This window comes from Zingiber officinale, chromosome 5B, assembly GCF_018446385.1.
Source record: "Zingiber officinale cultivar Zhangliang chromosome 5B, Zo_v1.1, whole genome shotgun sequence".
Lineage (NCBI taxonomy): Eukaryota > Viridiplantae > Streptophyta > Magnoliopsida > Zingiberales > Zingiberaceae > Zingiber > Zingiber officinale.
The window spans coordinates 94,592,096-94,611,173 of NC_055995.1; the positions used below are offsets into that span (position 1 = coordinate 94,592,096).

General features: G+C 41.8%; 2 protein-coding genes across 4 annotated transcripts; one reads left to right on the top strand and one right to left on the bottom strand.

Annotated features, from left to right (window-relative positions):
• Positions 1 to 3,577: 3,577 nt before the first annotated feature.
• Positions 3,578 to 5,503, top strand: LOC121985045 (cytochrome P450 78A5-like). The gene is made up of 2 exons (XM_042538290.1): positions 3,578 to 4,569; positions 4,644 to 5,503. Exons 1-2 carry the CDS (start codon positions 3,631 to 3,633, stop codon positions 5,238 to 5,240), a joined length of 1,536 nt encoding a protein of 511 aa, XP_042394224.1. The 5' UTR covers positions 3,578 to 3,630; the 3' UTR covers positions 5,241 to 5,503.
• Positions 5,504 to 5,756: 253 nt separating this feature from the next.
• On the bottom strand, positions 5,757 to 10,780 carry LOC121985046 (uncharacterized protein At1g01500-like). 3 transcript variants are annotated; one of them, XM_042538293.1, is made up of 5 exons: positions 10,641 to 10,780; positions 10,465 to 10,535; positions 8,843 to 9,639; positions 7,435 to 7,675; positions 5,757 to 5,894 (listed from the first exon to the last, which is right to left on the bottom strand). In XM_042538293.1, the coding sequence occupies exons 3-4, from the start codon at positions 9,536 to 9,538 to the stop codon at positions 7,442 to 7,444; spliced, it is 930 nt and encodes a 309-aa protein (XP_042394227.1). In that variant the 5' UTR covers positions 9,539 to 9,639; positions 10,465 to 10,535; positions 10,641 to 10,780; the 3' UTR covers positions 5,757 to 5,894; positions 7,435 to 7,441. The 3 variants fall into 3 exon arrangements, with proteins under 3 accessions (XP_042394227.1, XP_042394226.1, XP_042394225.1); XM_042538292.1 differs by lacking the exon at positions 5,757 to 5,894 and adding an exon at positions 6,067 to 7,289; XM_042538291.1 differs by lacking the exon at positions 5,757 to 5,894 and adding an exon at positions 6,067 to 7,311.
• Between the last annotated feature and the right edge of the window lie 8,298 nt (positions 10,781 to 19,078).

A 19,078-nucleotide genomic window follows, 5' to 3' on the forward strand; every position in this document is an offset into this window, starting at 1 on the left:
GGTCATCTGATCGGTCTCGTGACCGATCAGTAACCACACAGAAGCAATCTGTGGATTATCTGATTGGTCTCATGACCGATCAGTAACCACACAGAAACAATCTGTGGATTATCTGATCGGTCTCGTGACCGATCAGTAACCACACAGAAGTAATCTGTGGGCTATCTGATCGGGACCTGGACCGATCAGAAGGATGCGATGGGATTCAGAGCGATAGGGGGGATCGGTCCACAGACCGATCAGAATCATTCCAGACCGATCAGGGTGTGTCCTGATCGGTCCGGAAGGCTATAGATCGGTCTGTTGACCGATCCACAACAATGTCGTTTGTCTTCTGCTGTTTCTCTGCGATTTCTGATTCACCTGATCAAATCATCTGCTGTGATATTTTTGAGTTACAGGTTGCAGGTGTCGTGCCAGTGCTTAATTTCAAATTAAGCTCCATCAGAAGAATAAGACCAAATGCTCTTTCTACTGTGTTTCACTGCAAATGGTGCAATTGGAGCGTCAACGTTCACTGGCTACGATCAGTTGGCAACAGCTTGACTCTTGCTTATTGGTTCGAGCTCAGAGACACCAGTGAAGACCATGGATGGTATTGGTGTGAGTTCAGAGAACCAGATGAGGAGGAAGAGTGATTGGCGACGCCTGAGTTGGTTGTAGTGATTCGATACAGGTGACAGTGATTCGGCTCTGGCTGAAGACAGTGAGAAAGCAGAATAAGAAGAAGGCAGAAGAGAGGTTTGGTAAGATTTTTGAAACTCTCGGTCGACCGAAGCAAGGGTGTTGTGTTGTTGAGCTCTTGGCTGAGGAATCCCTTCTGTCTTTGCGCTCTGCTTCGTGGCTGTAAGATTCATTGTTAATTTCTTTTGGCCACTGAACTCTGTAAGTCTTGTGCTTCATTTCAAATCTTTTCTGTGACTTTGTGGAGAGGTTACTCCACCGAGAAGGAGAAATACTTAGCCGGAATTTGTCCGGGGTGTGATCTACCGAAAGATCAAGGGATCGTCCACCTTACGGACACGCCGAGGAGTAGGGGCAAGTTATCCCCGAACCTCGTACATACTTGTGTAAGCTGTGGGTTGTGTTTCTTTCCTTGCATCAGTTTTCTTTTTTGTTTATTGTCGCTGTGCTAACAAGCTTTTGTGAGGAATTGATTGAGTTTTTAGTGGAGGCTATTCCCCCCCCCCCCCCCCCCCCTCTCTAGCCATCCGAAGGTCCTAAAATAAGGAAGCCAAATGAAATCTAAATCGCCCACTACATTCATAAATACCCGCCGGATACCGTTTGGGAAGAAGGACCGGTCGGACTATATCAGTGATTTGATTAGTTGGTCAAATTAACTTGTGGTGGGCCCCACAGTCCAATGAATTAATACAGTTTTTTGGTAGTTTATGCTATGGAGGATAGAGAATATCCTACAGGTAAATCGCGCTTTCGAAGCTTCCATCCTGTCAAATCACAAAGATTTACATACTCATTTTAGGAAAGATGTCAAAGCTACTTTATGGCCTATCCTTTCTTGGAAGTGCTTCGAAATTCATGCATATACACAACGATGATACTATAAAAGGGAATCTCCATCTACAGACGTAGGTATGCGAGGCTACATTTTTTACACGCTCATTGCTATAGTCTTTTCATTATTCCTCTCTCAAAATCAATTATTGACTTGAGCGTCAGAGGCTCAATGCTGAGGACCCTTTCCTTGGCCTGACAGCTAACGCTCTTTGTGACACGCAGGATTGCTTGAGGTCTTCATTTGGTCAACATTAGAGCGAAGTATCCAGCTAACCATCTTCTGAGCTTTTGGATAGGACTATATTTAGCACCAGCTGTGGGAACTTCACCTACATCCAAGACGTGAAGATGAACGAGACTAGACGACCCACCACAGTAGCCTTGACCCAAAAAGAACTGGAGATGTTGATAGAAGCGTGTGTGGCTAAAATGGTGTAACAGCAACAAGCAGTAGTCGAGTGTCATTTGCCGAAGATCCCTCTATATCCACAACTGGTCAACACACTGAATACGGAACCCGAGTGGAGGGTCCGACCTAGAGTACCTGTTCCGTCGATTAGCCTGCCACCGGTGCCTCATTCACCAATTGCATATCACAGGGCGCTGTTCCAAACGCCCATAGAGGGCATGGACCAAGCGGAGAGGGTGCGGGGATTGTCTTCTGAGAATACCCCCACCCAGGATATCCGTAAGGGAAAGGCTCCCGTAACGAGTGACTCCCCGAGCGAGCTAGCACACCTTTCTCCAAAGAGATATCGGAGGACAAACTTCCAAAACATTATCAATCCTTATCGATCGGGGAATACTCAGAAGCTACCGACCCTGAGGACCATTTACTAAAATTTAAAAATATGGTCATACTCTACAAGTACATGGACAGAGTCAAGTGCCACGTATTTCTCACTACTTTAGCAAGTTCAGTGCAAAAATGGTTCAAACGACTGGCTACCGAGTACATCTGTAGTTTTAAGGACTTCTGAATGATCTTCCTTCATCACTTTACCAGTGGTCGTTGTTACCTCAAGACGACGGTGAATTTGTACTCACTCAAGCAAGGGCCCAAGGAGACGCTGAGAGCCTACATTAAGCAATTTAATCAAGTCGTCATAGATGTCCCCTCAGTCATCCCAGAAATTTTGGTGAGTGTCTTTTCCCAAAGATTTATAGATAATGACTTCTTCTGATCCCTCATTAGGAAGCCTCCGAGGGATTTCAATCATTTTCTTGGACAAGCCATCAAATACATCAATGTTGAAGAAGCTCAGTTTGACTTCTCTAGGTTTAGCAGCCGATTTTTGTCAAATTAAGTCCAAAATCGACTTATAGACCTAGAAAGCTCGGAATGACATAAAACTCTTGATATAGTGTAGCAAATTGATGTTTAAAAGTATGAATATAATTAAGAAAACTAGATAAATATATAGAACTTAATTTAATGTCATTCCGAGCTCTTTAGGTCCATCAGTCAGTTTCGACCGAAATCGATTAATGGACATAGAGAACTCGGAATGATATGAAACTAAAACCTATATGTTCGTCTAGTTCTCCTAGTTATATTTATACTCTTAAAAAATAATTTGATCAAATATATTGAAAATAATGATTTTTTAATATAAAATAAAAAAATTTTAATCGATTACTAGGTTGTAATAATCGATTACTGTATTATGAACAATATTTTGAATTGACTATAGCAATCAATTAGAAATCATAATAAGAATAAAAATGATATTAAATACATGATTTAATAATTTTAAAATTAAAATAATTGATTTAAATATTTTGGAAACTTAATTATGTGGTTATAATTTACCAAATAATTTTTAGCTCCGTTAGAAATAGGCACAATTTCAATTTTAAAAATGCTCTGAATTTTAAAATAATATAACATTCTCGAGTTTTATCCCTTCACTTCTATTCGCATATTATAAAATGTTATGATTAAGTATACTTTTATTATTATTGTTTTAAAGAGTAAAACAAAATTAGAACAAAGTACAAGGGGCGAAATGAAATATCCAGCTAACACGCCCTATTTAGCCGCCTCCCCCTCACGCCATTTGTCCATCGCCCCTTCGACCCTCGTAGCCGCTCGCCGGTACAAACCCGATGACGACGAGCCTGGAAATGGACGCCGCCTCGCTCTTCCTCTTCCTCCACCGAGCCGCCCTCTCCCCCATCATCGGCTTCGCTCTCATTGCCTTTGCCGTCCTCTTCTTCTTCCCCGGCGGTCTCTCCTGGGCCCTCACCAAACCCCACGGCCGCTCCTCCATCCCAGGCCCGCCTGGCGTCGCCGTCTCCGCCTTCTCCGGTCCATCCGCGCACCGAGAGCTCCTAACTCTCTCGCGCTCCTTCAAAGCCACCGACTTGATGGCCTTCTCTGTCGGCTTCACTCGCTTCGTCGTGTCGAGCCACCCCAACACGGCGAAGGAAATTCTCTACAGCTCCGCCTTCGCCGACCGCCCCGTCAAGGAGTCCGCCTACGAGCTTCTCTTCCACCGCGCTATGGGCTTCGCCCCCTTCGGCGACTACTGGCGTAATCTTCGCCGGATTTCCTCCGCCTACCTATTCAGCCCTCGCCGCATCGCCTCGCTCGGCGAGCAGAGAAGAGCAATCGGGAACAAAATGGTCTCGGACGTCCGTGCCCTCATGAAAAACCACGGCGAGGCGGAGATGAGACGAGTCCTGCATTTTGCGTCGCTGAACAACGTGATGATGAGCGTGTTCGGCAAGAGCTACGACGACTTGGGCGACGGCGAGGCGTCGGAGCTGGAGTGGCTGGTCAAGGAGGGCTACGCGCTCCTCGGCGTCTTCAATTGGTCCGACCACTTCCCTTTTCTGCGCTGGCTCGACTTGCAAGGCGTGAGGAGACGGTGCCGGCGTCTAGTGAAGAGGGTGAACGCCTTCGTGGGTCGCCTCATCGAGCAGCACAGAGACAAGAAGACCAATGGCAAAGAGATGGATGATGCAGGAGACTTTGTCGACGTTCTGCTCGGTTTAGAAGCAGAGGAGAAGCTTGCTGACGCCGACATGGTCGCTGTTCTCTGGGTAAGCAATTCATTCGATTGGATCATCGTAAATCGAGGTTTCAATTCAGTTATCTACTTCCGGCGATGTATCAGGAAATGATCTTCCGGGGGACGGACACAGTCGCCATCCTCTTGGAATGGGCACTGGCCAGAATGGTGCTGCATCCCGACATCCAATCCAGGGCGCATCAAGAAATCGACTCCGTCGTCGGATCTCGCCCCGTCTCCGACGCCGACGTCGGCAGCCTCCCTTACCTTCAATTCATCATAAAAGAATCCCTCCGAATGCACCCGCCAGGTCCCCTGCTTTCGTGGGCTCGCCTCGCCACCCGCGACGTCCACGTCGGCTCCCACCTCGTCCCCGCCGGCACCACCGCAATGGTGAACATGTGGGCGATCGCCCACGACGAGTCGCTCTGGCCAGACCCTCACGAGTTCCGGCCGGAGCGGTTCGCGGAGGAGGACGTCAGCGTGCTGGGCTCCGACCTCCGGCTGGCGCCGTTCGGCGCCGGCCGGAGGGTGTGCCCGGGCAAGGCCATGGGCTTAGCCTCCGCCCACCTCTGGCTCGCGCTGCTCCTTCAAAATTTCGACTTCTTCCCCGCTCCCCGCGGCGTCGACCTCTCGGAATGCCTGAAGATGTCACTGGAGATGCAGAAGCCATTAACCTGCATGGCTGTTTCAAGGACCTGAATCAAATCAATCAATCAATCAATTTCCTAGCAAACCATATCAAATCAAGTTTAGTGCTCGGAGAACGTTTTGTTGTGCATATCTCCATGGCACCTGTGACGTGACTCTATATAATTAGCCTGCCTAGGTATCATGGGTGAAGTGTAAATAGCCGTGGGGTTCGGCTTTGTTATCATATCTACTTTGTCCTTAGTTATCTTATGATTATCTACTCGGTCAAATACACATGCAATGACTGTACGATCAGCTCTGTGGATTATATATGTGTGCCTGAGTCATCTAATAATAATTGGTGATTAAAGTTGGTTGACACCGCAATTAGTGGTTAAAGATTCATGCATATCTTGTGATCGGTACGGTGTCCATTCTTCACGTACGATCTATCTTATGTGGATACATACATGATAGCTCTGTGGATATGTGTGGCTGAGTCAGCTAATAATTGGCGTGTTAACGGTTACAGATTCATGCATATCTTGTGATCAGTAAGGGTGCCCATTCTTCACGTACGATCTATCTATCTATGTGCTTTGCCATCTCAACTTTGCTTGCAGCACGCCTTTACTATTTCTTTTTTCTTGTGGAAAGCATCATCTTCGATTCCGTGCCATGTAAATAAAACATGTTCCGACCAATTGTAAGGTACACTGCAATCTGGTGTTAGATTGAAGGTTAATGCCTGCTTTACTATGAAGCGCAGATTAAAAAAATAATCAACTGCACAAAAGTGAGTCAATCTCATCCGTTTATATATAAAATATAATCAATAACAGATTTTAAATTCGTCACTGATTATTTTTTTTTATCCTTTTTCGTCCACCTGAAATTGATCGGAACAAACTCTCTATCCCTCCTTGCCAATTACAAAGAATTTTTTCAAAACAAAAATCAATGACAGCTCAAGTTCGCCTCGAGGGCTGTGGCCATCATGAGAGATGAGGCCGTGATCCGCCTGACCGCCTCTCTGCCGTCGTCGTGAGGGGTGAGGACACGATCAACCGCTTTGTACTATCACGAGACTTACGACAAGATTGCAACTATCCTCTACGTGGACTCACGACAAGACCATGATTGTCCTCTCCACAGCTATCGCACAAGTCGAAGCCAAGATCGGCCTCTCCATGGCCATCACAACAGGCGAGGGCCACGACTGACCTCTCCGCATCTGTGAAGACCATCACGGCCTTGCCGTGAACTCGCGATGAGGCCACGATTGTTGCATCTCCAACCATGACGAGGGATGAGACTGTACAAGTTAACAGTAATGCCATGACCTCGCAGCCTCTTTGTTGTCACCGCAAGTTCACAATGACTCACCCTCCCACAGCCATTGTGAGTTCACAGCACCACAACAGCAAACTCGAGCAAATCATGAGCCGCCTAAGCATTCCTTTCCCTCTCATCCTTTGTCGTTTCTTTTTTTTTTTTTTCCTTTCTCTTCCCCTTCTCCTGAGGATAATTTTTCACCATTGATTCATTTTCATTCTTTTGTTGGCACTACAGAGTAAACAGGGCATAAATTTCTGAACTTGGATGATGAAGGATGCGAACATGGTAGTCTCTGTTTCACTGCTGACAACAGGTGTAACAGTGAGGCTATGATTGCTTAATTGGGAGGAGAGGTTTCTATTCTGCAGAAAGGGAGAGAACAGGATGGCCCTTTCTGCCTTTTGCTGGATGGATTGTGGAGGGAAAGGAATCCATGGATGAGATTATGATGTTCTTTACCTCCTCGAGTTGTTAATATGGCATCTGACGTTTCAATGAGTGGAGCCACAGAGAATTGAAATGGTTGTCGATGATGCTTTGCCTAGTTTGTGGACAACACATGGTGGATCATGTCAATTCTGTGCAGGAGCAAAGATAGAGCTGAGATCTGCTAGAATCTTTGCCCTTGTTTGTGAGGGTTTAGAAAGGCAAAAGCATGCGTTCTTTTGACCAGTCCATCAGTTGGTCTGGTGCAGTTTACGTTGTCTTGTCCTTTTGCAGTTCCAGGGTCTGTGGGTGCGCCTCATGCTGATGCTGGCTGCTTATCAATGCTTGCCAAACCTAGTTATAGGGTGAGTACACACTGGACCCAGAGAGATTAAATAGAATATGTTTGCATCTCTATCCTCTAGGCGATTTAAAACCAAAATTTCATTACTTAGATGCTAATATCTGCTGGTAATGGACTAATGGTGAAACTGATTACCTCTGCATCAGATGATTCGCCTCTTGAAATTCCGGTTGGTGGCTTGGTACATGCGGACCAGCAGACCTACACCTATTCCAGTGCCAATGCAAATGCCAAGGCCAATCCCCACACCGACTCTCACTCCGGCATTGAACCATGAAAGTTCATCTTCTGTTTCTGAATATTCATGTCTTGCGTAGATGTCACAATATTCATTTTCGGAGTCACTCTCTTCTTTGAAAGGAGGATGCTCGGATGTCTGGAATGGAAATCCAAAGCAGCATTGACAATACTAGTAATTAGAATAAGTGATTAATGAGGCTCTCAAACATAAAAGCGTGGGAGAAGATAGAACACACAAATAATCATGTTGCCTAGCACGCAAAAAGAAGAAACTAGTAAAAGTAGTTTTGCCGGATAGGATCATTTTGAAAAAAGTTAGTACTTGGAAATCAAGAAATCCACACATATTTCCCTTCAGCAAATGTAAACTTTGAGAAATGTCTGAGACCTATGTTACAGGGCCTCAGCCTGTGTAGGAATAGGGGACACAAGTATTTGAATCTACCTCTTCTATGCTTCATTTTTCCAAATGTTTGCACTTAAACTATACTACTTGGAGTGTTGAGCGTCCATCATAGATGAAAAATCTGGTTCTTTTAGGAGACAGCTTCACAACCGCTGATCAGTAAGTATGAACTAATAAAGTTGAATTTGCAAAAGAAAAAAATAGAGCTACAATCTTGAATTAGATGTTTAAGAGTAATTACACCTTCAAAAAATTCATGGAACATGAATACAAATTTAAATTGAGAGGTAACTATAATTCAATGTCCCTCATTTTTCACTCTCAGATAATTTGATTAGGAAAACCTTCACTGATACCTTTAACAGGTATGATTTCTTGTGCAAAAAAATTGGGTGTACCACAAAATATTCAGTTATTTGTGAATGGTCACTACCTTGATGTTAACAAATTCCTTAATTTCTTCATGGAGTTGGTTGATTTTTTAAAACTGGACAATGAGCTGAGGGCATACAATAGGAAAGCAAGCAACAGGAGTTCAAACTCTGAGCAATTGATATACAAGTTAATTGGAGACATGTTGAGGAAGTTACAATGCAAACACTATGTACTTTGAGAATTGAGGACAAGCATTAGCAAAAAAAATCTGTTTCTGCATATAGCATTACTTAGATCAGTTTCAAGCGTGGAAGTAATGACAGAGGGTGGCAGAACAAAACATTTCTGCTTAAAATGAATTGTACATAGTCTAAAAAATCTTTCAAAAGTGCAATCAGTCAATGAAGCTAGATGAGGTACACGGAGTCATCAACATGAAAGAATTATGTGAAGCTGCCAATTTTCCTTTCAATATATATGCATGGAAAAATTCTGAAAGGTAAGAATCAGAGTAAAAGTTACCTGCAAAGCATCCTCACGTGGTTCTTCTTTCTTTACTTCTGTTGTCTCATCCTCCGGAATGGAGCCTAATGGAAACATTCTACGATTCTTCTTGAGAACACCAAGCTGAAGACTCTTTGCCAAAATAATGGGAGAACCAGAGAACCAGCCAGCAACATATACTTCAACTGTAGGAATGTTCAAGTCTGCTTTAAGATTATTCATACTCTTCAGGAAACTTGTATTGGCTGATTTTGCAGTTTGACAATTCATGCTCCATTTGTTTGAATGTTTCTTTGTTTCCCATGCGAACCCATTAGAGTTACGAAGTTCAAGGACACCAGTAAGCAAAAGAAGATCTTTATCATAGACCTCAAATCTCACACTTCCAGTCATGCTAATACTCTCCGTACTAACAAATGTAGCTTCTTCCGATGACTTATCAATCCTATCCCTTCGAAGTGATGATGAAACTTGATCAGCATATATGCTGCTTCTCCTACCATTCACTTTGAGGATGGTATCAGGAGAAAGTGGAATGTGATTAAGTGTAAGATAAGCAGGAGGGGTTTTCTCAATTGAGCAATTGCTCACTCTAATATAAAATACCCTCAGATCAAACCAAGGTGATGTTTTTGGATGGCAGACATGAGGTGGAATGAACTTTTGTCCTGCGTCAGATAGCTCATCCACATAAGCAGGATCATGATTGCCCATCCTTGGAGATTGGTTCTCCCAGAAATTATTCAGATGAGATTCGAGGAACCCAGTCAAAACCCCAAGTGATTACAGATTCTGCTTTTGAAAGAAATATTTACCTGCATCATCAAAATTGCAGATAAGTTGATAAAGAGAAGGTTTACTAGGTAAAAAAACATACAATGAAACATAGTACAGCCATGAAAAGATTAGACTGCACGTTTCGAGTGCTAACCAACAATTTGATAATCCAATAATAATCACAGAAATGTAGGCAGCAATTTCTAAAATAAGTGTCATTTTTTTCCAGTTTCATAAGCCATAGCTGGTTAACTACAATCACAAAAGTATTTTTACTGAGCCAGATAAGCTGTTCTACTTCCTAGAAAATAAAGGAATTAGAATACTTATAACTAGCTGAGCATCATTGACAAGCTGTATACCATTGAAACAAGCATGTCACCTAAGTATTAGTAATAGAAAAGGAGCAATATTCATTTTCATGCAAATTCTCTCATCCGTAGCCTACTTTGTCAAAAAGGCAAGGACAATTAGTTTCATTATTTTCTTTACCAGGTTAAATTTTCATTTAGCAAAACCATGTGCAACTTGGTTGTTTTCCCCGATAGCAATAGAAAAGATGAGTAAGAACTAATAACCATCAGAACGGAGAAAAAACAATTATTTGCAGGGGAGAAAATCCAGTAAATCGACAACTTCAGGAAATAAAGATTATAACGTTTCCCATCCTCACGGCAAAGCATAATTAAGAGAGGTGCACCCTCCTACAGGGACAAAAATAATGAGAAATGTAATAAAAAAAATATATACAAGACAGATTGATCTAATTCTGAAGCATATATTTTATTCAGTTAAGGATGTAGGCTTTCAAATTAAAGTAGCGAACAGCAAACACAGTAAAAATAAATGAAACAAAATACAACCTTGCGTTTCTCTTTTCGTTGTTCATCCTGAAATCGCGAAGCTCCAAATCGCAGATGCAGTAAGGTTCGACCTAAACAAGGTAAAACCAGTCGAATATCATAAACAGAAAAAAAAAAAAAAAAAAAAAAAAAACACATCCATAAAAATTATCAACTATTTCGCAACCACAACTAACCAGCGGCGAGGAAAGAGGCCAACTCGAATCGAGGCTCCCACGGCTTCGCGGCTCCCTTTCAATCGCCGCATTGGGGCCACGGAAAAGGATCAAGAAGAATGCGACCTCGAACGGAGCAGAGCCCACATTGCAACTGCGTGGTCGGCTGGCAGTGAAAGAGATCTCTCGTCGTCTTCTCCCTATCCATCTCTACAGGAATGGCCTGCTAAGTATCGGCCCGTCGGGCTCAGCCCGCCCCACGACACTTCCAGAACCTTTCCAGTGGCACCGGCTGTTAAGCGGGTTAACGGGTTTCCGTTAAGCGGGTTAATAGAGAAACGGATGGTAACCATATCTCAAAGCCCAATTGCTATGAAAATGGCTGCTGCTGAGTCAGTTGGAGTTTATCCAGCGTCGGCACAAACTCAGATTCTTCTTGCGTCTCGATATTTCCTTCCTTCCTTCCTTCCCAGGGAATCAGATACTTGTTCTTCTCTGAAGAGTCTTTGATCAGTTCGAGTTCTTTTTTGCCTTTGACCGTTCCCATATTTCTTAATCCCCCGAACCTGTCAACTCCAACGCAATGCCACCAGTAGTCAATTAACCATCACCAACTAATGCATGCTCAGTTGTCGCCATTGTTCTCTGCACGGAAAAAACATCCCAGCTTAGGGCCACGTGGATCGCAGCTTAAATTAACTGCAATCATGGCTTAGGGAGCCTTTTTTTCCACTGACCTCCCAAGAGATATCTTTATTTATGGAAGGGGGACTTTATGATTGACTCATAAAGAATCAATACATCGCCATTGCTCCGAGGGCGGTGCACGGTTTCCGCTCGGAGAGACCGAAAGTAGCTTTGAGGAAAGCAGGGGCGGCATGCAGCTACCCTCCTCTCTTGTATTCGAACCGATTAATTGGAGGTGAAATTTCCCACCAACCACTCTCCTCTCATTCTTTGGACCCACTGTTTGTGTTCTGATCCCGCTCATCAGCAAGCAGCTAGCAATACATGCCTGACTCCCTAGATAACTGCCTAAGCCAATTAGCCATGTGGAGCTAGCTTTTGTCTGTGCACGGATTGATCCTGAACCTCTACTGTAAGTTAAAAACGCAGCAGTTACATTTTTCATACATTCACGTGTGATAATTAAAGACAATACTTTTACGTGAGTTTCGTCAAGAGTTTGAAGTCAAGTAGCTAATTGCAGCAAAGTGCGAGTAGGCCGGCCGGCCGGTGTTCTAGAACCATGCATCGTGCATGTCTTTTTACAATGTCAAAAGGTTGCAAATTCTTGAAGTTACACGCTTGAGTAGATCTTTTATTCTCTTTTTGGGGGGGAGTAGTGGGTCGATCAGTTTCTATGAGATTCTTTCCTTTTTAGATGATCATCATCCTAGTAAATATCCTCTTTTATTCGAGTTGTTCATGCACATTAATTGATGATGATGATGATCTGTCTCTTGTCTTTGTATACAAGTCGTAACTCTCATTGAATGCTGCTATGCTCCCATCTTTAGGGTTGGGAGATGTCCCTAGAGGAGAAATAGAACTAGGGTGGGTTAGAGGGGGCACAAGTGCATGCATGGCACTGCCTACAGGAGAAGGGTGCCCTACCTCTCCCATCCCTTTCTGAATGGCCGGTAGTGGACAACTTGAACTTGCTTTGGGTTGTTGTGCTTGTCCATAAGTTGGAGGGATAAGAAGCACTCACTCCTCTCTACCTAGAGCTTTGATTTGACAAAGAGAGAGAGGGAGGGAGAACATGACTCAACTATTCATACTTACTTCTTTTGGACATGTTCACATAGGAACCCTACATAAAACAACAAAACAGGATCAATCTTTTATTCCTTTCTCCATATCTTTTCTCCTGGTTTTCCTCTTCCGCTAGCTATCGACGACCCAACAAGATTAAACCTAAAGGAATACCAGGGAATTAGGACCTTCATTAGTGATACATGGCATTTGGACAATGAAATGCATGGAACAACAGACGACACTTGTCGGCTTGTCCTCCATTGATCTACGTCTCAAGGTTCAGTAGATCGTGCCACTTTAGTTATGCTTGACGATAATGATGCTTCGTTATCTCTGGATGCTTATATTATTTCTATCGACAGATGCCTTCTGCATCTTGATTATGTAAGCCATGGATGGAGAGGATTAAATAAATTAACGTAGTGCGTCAGGTTAGACTCTGACAAATCTTTACTCCCAAATAGTAGTGCAGCAATTTAGACACTGATCAAGTTTTGCACGATAACCTTAAAAGTTGAGCTTTATAGGTAGATGCTTGTTAATTCTATCTAACGATTCCTTTTCGGTGTGCTACGATATGATTCCACAGAGATAATTAACTTAAAACTCAACAAACTGCGTTCTACTGGTGTTTTAGACTTTTAGTAGATAAACATATCATTAGTCAAACTGTCGGGTTCCGCTGACACATATCTCAACTATGCTTAAATTAATATACAATCTGGAACCTTTTGGGGTTGAATTCATGGTGATTACACTACCTAATGCAACACGAAAACCATCACCTTCCAAGTCAAGGTTAGTGCTCATTGCCAGAAAGTTAATTTCCCACTTAATTAAGCATTAAGTGCATTCTCTGTGTTGCCGGTTATGGAACAGACTCAAGGACCATAGACAAATGAACTCTATGGGATGTGATCGGAACAATTTTTTTTTTATTTCTATGAAGATTTCATGTGTTTGCTGTGATCGAGGATAATGTTATTATATGTGTGTTGTGGTTGTAATTCCCATTTAACTATGAATGCAAAAGTATTTTCATGTTGATAATGCGTGTTTATGAAGATTGTTAATGCCTAAACAAGGAACAAATTGACTTTGGAGATATTGTAGAAAATGATGGTTACAATGCATTTAACAATATATACTGTCAGACTACATGACCCTAATTGTTTAGGATTGTAATTGATAGGGTATGGTATGTTATGAGGGGACCAAATAATAAGATGAAAGTTAAAGTCAAGATGAGGTGGTAGTTAAAGTCAAGATGAGGTGACAATCAGGATCAAAATATAAGCAGATGGCTAGCTAAGTCATTCTCACCGGGAGTCAACTCCTCACTTCTCGATGCTAAGACACTCAATACAGAGCCGATCAGCTTTAAAGTCGGTTAGACTTAAGGGTATCAGTGCTCCACATCTCAGTGCCAAGACATATAGAATAAATCTGATCGAGCTCATTGGTCGGTCGAGCTTACAGGGTATAGTTCCCTATCTCGGTACCAAGGTAACTCTCAGTATATAATTGGTCGGCCCAAGCGTCGGTCAAGCTTACAGGGCATAGCTCCCTATCTCTCAGCATAAATATGATCGACCCCAATGGCCAGTCAAGTTTATAGGGTATAGTTCCTTATCTCAGCACTAAGGCAATTCTCAGCATATGGTCGGTCGACTCCAGACCTAATTTGATTTCCAAGACTATGGTCAGTCGGTCGAGCTTACGAGGAGTGACCCCACTTATATATAAGGCAAATGTATGAGGCAATTCTCAATATAAAACTGATCGATCTAAGAGCCGGTCATACTTAAAAGACTTAGTTCCCTTTTTCTATTGTCAATCTCACATCATATAGCAGGTGGCAATTAGATCGGTCGGACTGCCTCTAGGGGACAATATTATTAAGGAATCGTAATAATCCGTCAGAAAATAATAGCTACTTGTTAAAGAATATTTTGCTGTTATAATATATACATGCGATAGAACCTTCCTCGAAGGGTGGCTGTACATCTTCCATCACTCATCATTCTGACGACATATTCTCTCAACCGCCTTATTGATTGCAGAAGTTATAATAAGCAATTCATATACCGGTAACGAAAGATTCCTCGGAGGATGGCTGCATATCTTCCAGGATGTACATCTTCCATCACTAGATATATTCTGACAATAAATATTCCCTATCGCTTCATTATTATGAAGGTTATGAGAGATAACATAAAAGGTGTTCTCTCCGTTGGCTAGGTACGCAAAAACATCCTCACGCCCTACATTGCGCATGCGCACTTACTGTTCATTTTCTTTTCCACTTTTCGCTCAGCTACCGTAGTGACTTAGCTGTTGACGTTAGAGAGTTTGCGCCAAGGACCCCCTCCATGATTTTCGCTCTGACATTTCCTTTGCTCTCTTTACTGGTGTGCAAGGAATGCCCTGGAGGAGTGCAAGGTGTCATTTTCTTCTCCATCTCATAGTCTTCTCCTAGTTAATAACATAATCATCTTCCTAGTGCGTCATCTCCATCATTTTCAAACATGATCAATAATAATTTGGTGCAACATAACTATAGGCATTATAAGCCTATGATGATTATATATTGCAGCTCAGGATATCATAGAGTTCCAACTTGAGAGCCAAAGGGATCATGGGTGGCACACACAACCTTTATTAATTTATGAGTTTCCCTCCCCACTTTAGAGTTGGCACAAAGATTATTAATGGAGTTACATGCATTTGTTCAAATACTACTGAAGTTACAACTTTGAAGTTCATAAATCTTATTTAGTATAATTAGGATAAGGACTTGAAATTGACAAGAAGATAACTTATCTTAAGCAAGGTCATTGAGTAGCCTCTGTTGTTCCTCAAAGATTTTGGAAGAAGTGGCAGCAGGTAAGTACTAACCCTTGTTGATTTCCTCAGCAGCAGCAGTGCTGCTGCGAGTTTTGTCATCTTCAAAGATGACACAGGAGCAATAATGGCAGTGCTCCGTGGCCACATTGTCAAGGGTCCCTCTTCTCCCTTCCCTCTCGAACCAGGCCCTTTTCCACTGCCTCCGGCCTTCATTTTTAAATGGCTCACTCGCTTGTTATTGTAAAAAAAATATAAATAAAAAATAAAATAAAATAATTATGCTCACTAGGCGGCACCCTTAGAGTCCATCCTCACATATTTTTAGGAATGATAATTTTTTCCGTGGAATCAGATCTCACTCACTTATTTTCATAGATGATAATTTTTTTCGTGGAGCTCGATCTGACTCACTTTTTTTTAGGGATGATAATTTTCTCCATGAGTTCGGGTCCCGTGGGGAAATCCTGAAATGGAAACGGGATCCTAGATTTATTCAGGGATGGGGATGGATTCGAGGATTTTTTTTTTCTGAGTTGGGACAGGTTTAGGGTGGATATGGGGATATTGTTCTCATCCCCGAACCTATCCCGAAAATAATAATAATAATAATAATATTAAAAATATTAAAAATATTAATAGTAAAATTATTATTAATACTGATATTAATATTAATATTAATATTAATAGTAAACACAATAATAATATTAAATTAATTTAGGGATGAAAGTGGAAATGGGGTGGGGGATGGGGATTTGATCCCCGATGGTTCAAGTTCGGGATTCCCTAAACTCGAAAAAGTGAGGATGGGGGTGGGGATGGAGACAGGGATGAAATTCGGGGGCAGGGATAGGGATGGTAAATTCATCCCTGGTCCATCCCATTGTCATCCCTACTTACTTTTAGTGTCATAGTCAAGTTAAACTAAAAGTCAAAGTCAAGACGAGTTCTGATCAAGATAAGCTCAGATCAAGTTAAACCGAGTTTGGATTAAGTCAACCCTTGATAGAAGATCTCAAGTCAATTTCATCTGAGTCACATACAAATTTGGTCTATCCAAATTGAAAATTTGATTCGACTCGGCAACACCAAGGGATACGGTTGTTCAGGGGCGTAGCCAGGATTTTCAATTAGGAGGGGCAATTTTTAAAAATTCATAAAACGATGAAGGAATAACTTACAATTCTTGAAAGATCATTGTTTTTGAGAAAAATAGAGAAGATAAAATAGAGAGGAAGAAGTAAAAAAAGGAGAATTTTACTTTTTTCATTAGCAATCTTGACTAGTTTCGGTGAGCTCGGCAATAACAAAAAGAGAGCAAGGTAAGACAAGACATGACTATTTTGATGTGCCAATAAAATCCTAAAAAATATCAGAAGAGGAAGAAGATAGGAGGGTTGATGGCTGGTTGATCTTGTTGCTAGAAGAGGGCAGCAACTGGTGTTGCATTTCTTACTTACTGGAGAAGAGAAAGGAGAAGAAAAAAGCTCTTGTATGGTACGGTCGGAATGTAACATGCATAGGGAGAAGAGGGAGAGAAAAAAAAAATGAAAGTATCGTAAAAAATATTCTAATTCTTTTTAAATCGTTCGAACTCATTTAAACATTAAATTTGATTCGGTCATAATTCAACTTCAAATCAATTTCAATTTAAACCAACATAATACTTATCTCCATATCTACCCGTTGAATTTAGTTCAAACTTGATTCAATTTTAATTTAGCTTCCTTACTTTGTGCCCTACGATTTAGTTCATTTATTTATTATTATGTATTTTATTTTTAAAATTCAATACTTAACATTCCAAATCATAATATTTTCTCATAGAAGTGGTACTAAGGGATAACTTAGGTTATGAACTTTTCAAATATATGATCAATTTCAGTTTTCGACATTAAATTATATATATATATATATATATATATATATATATAATTTTTTAATAAAATGTGAGAGGGGCGCGCCGCACCCCCTCTCCCTAAGGTGGCTACGCCCCTGCGGTTGTTAATACATCAATCACCAACGAAGGTATTTCTTGGTAAGGAAAGGAAGAGATGTGCCCTTTGGGAACTAGAGTCATCCTTTCACTTTTTATTTAAAGGTAACTGGTTGCAACGTCAAGGCAAATAATTTCATAACTAGCTACTCTCCTTATCTTTCTCCATTCGTTTTGACACATTTCCTTTGAGGGCTAATGATACGGTTGTGAGTGGACTAGAGGTAATGTGAAATCTATTGTCAAGATGATGTGGCAGTCAAAGTTAAGATGAGGTGACGGTCAAAGTAAGAGTGCATGTATTCGAATGAACCACCTCTCAGAAGTGAGACTCTCAATACAAACCCGAGCAGACTTTAACCCGACCGAGGCCATGGGCCACAACTCCTTATATCTTATGGGCAAGTCCCTCTACATACGATCGGTCGACCTCATATTCGATCGAACTTAATGGACTTAATTTTTCATTCTTATAATACAACTCTCAGTATATAGTTGGTCAACTTAAAGTGTCGGTCGGACTCAAGGGCCTCAGCGCCCCACTCGGTGCCAATATACATAGAATCAACCCTGTCAGCTCCTACAACGATCGAGCATATGGAGTCCAGCTCCCGGATTCTACAATACAACTCCCAACATACGACTAATCGGTCGAAAGGTTAGTCAGACTTACAAGGCATAGTTATCCATCTCTCACCGTTAAGGCAACTCTTAGCATATGGGCGGTTGATCAAAGAGCCGGTCAAACTCAAGGGACTTTCTTCCCCACTTCTCTTGCCAGTCTCCCAGCATATAACCGGTCGACCACCAAACCAATCGAACTGTCTCCAGAAGACAACATTATCAGTGAATCAGAACAACCTATCAAAGAATAATAGCTACTTGATAGAGAATATTCCTCTACCAAGGTATATACAGGAAACGAAAAACACAAGAAACGGAATCTTCCTCTGAGGGTATCCATGCAACTTTCATTATCTGACGGTACTTAGCATAATCTGACATGTGACACTGGCATTGTCAGCCACCTCATTAATACGAGGGTTACAAAAGATGGTTCATGTGTATAAAACAGAACCTTCCTCGAAGGGTAGCTATACACATTCCATTAGTCGAGATATTTTGATACCAGATATTCTCTGACACCTCATGATTACGGAGTTCTGAAGGTCAGTATAAAAAGAGTTCCTCTCCATTGGCCAGTTACGCTTTACAACGCTAGAGGATGCATGCATCTACTATTCATCTTCTTCTCCACTTTTCACTCAATTGTTATATTTACTTAAGTGTCGAAGTGCCTATACCAGGGACCTACGCACTTTTGCTCTTTTTACGATGTATGCAAGAAGGAGTGTCAGGTGTCGTTTATTCTTTATTTCAGAGTCTTCTCTTAGTCAACTATAGAATCATCTGTCCAGCGCATCATCTCTATCACTTTCAAACAAGATCAGCTGATTTGAGCCTTGAAAGAGGCATTGCCAATTTGCCTTGGCCCCTCCTAACCTCTGCCATGAGTCGTTTTAGACCTTTGTGCGACTACGCATTCCAAAGGTTGACCTAAAAGAAGTCGAATCGTCTATTAAACCCAATCTGAAAGAAGTCGGCAGATCGATGTGATCAAAGGCCACCTAATTTGTATCCAACTGACCGAAACTAATCCGTCTTGACTAATTTAACCAAGTTCCATCCCTCGACCTAGACCGGATCAATTAAGAAACAAGACAATTGTCAGGAAATTTTTTGGTTTGCATCCTGAGCGATATGATATGAGTTTAGATACTTTTTCCTCCCCTTTCCCTTTTACTTGATCCGTGTGCTGAGCACAATATCGGTGGCAATAAAATTTTGGAGAGAATGA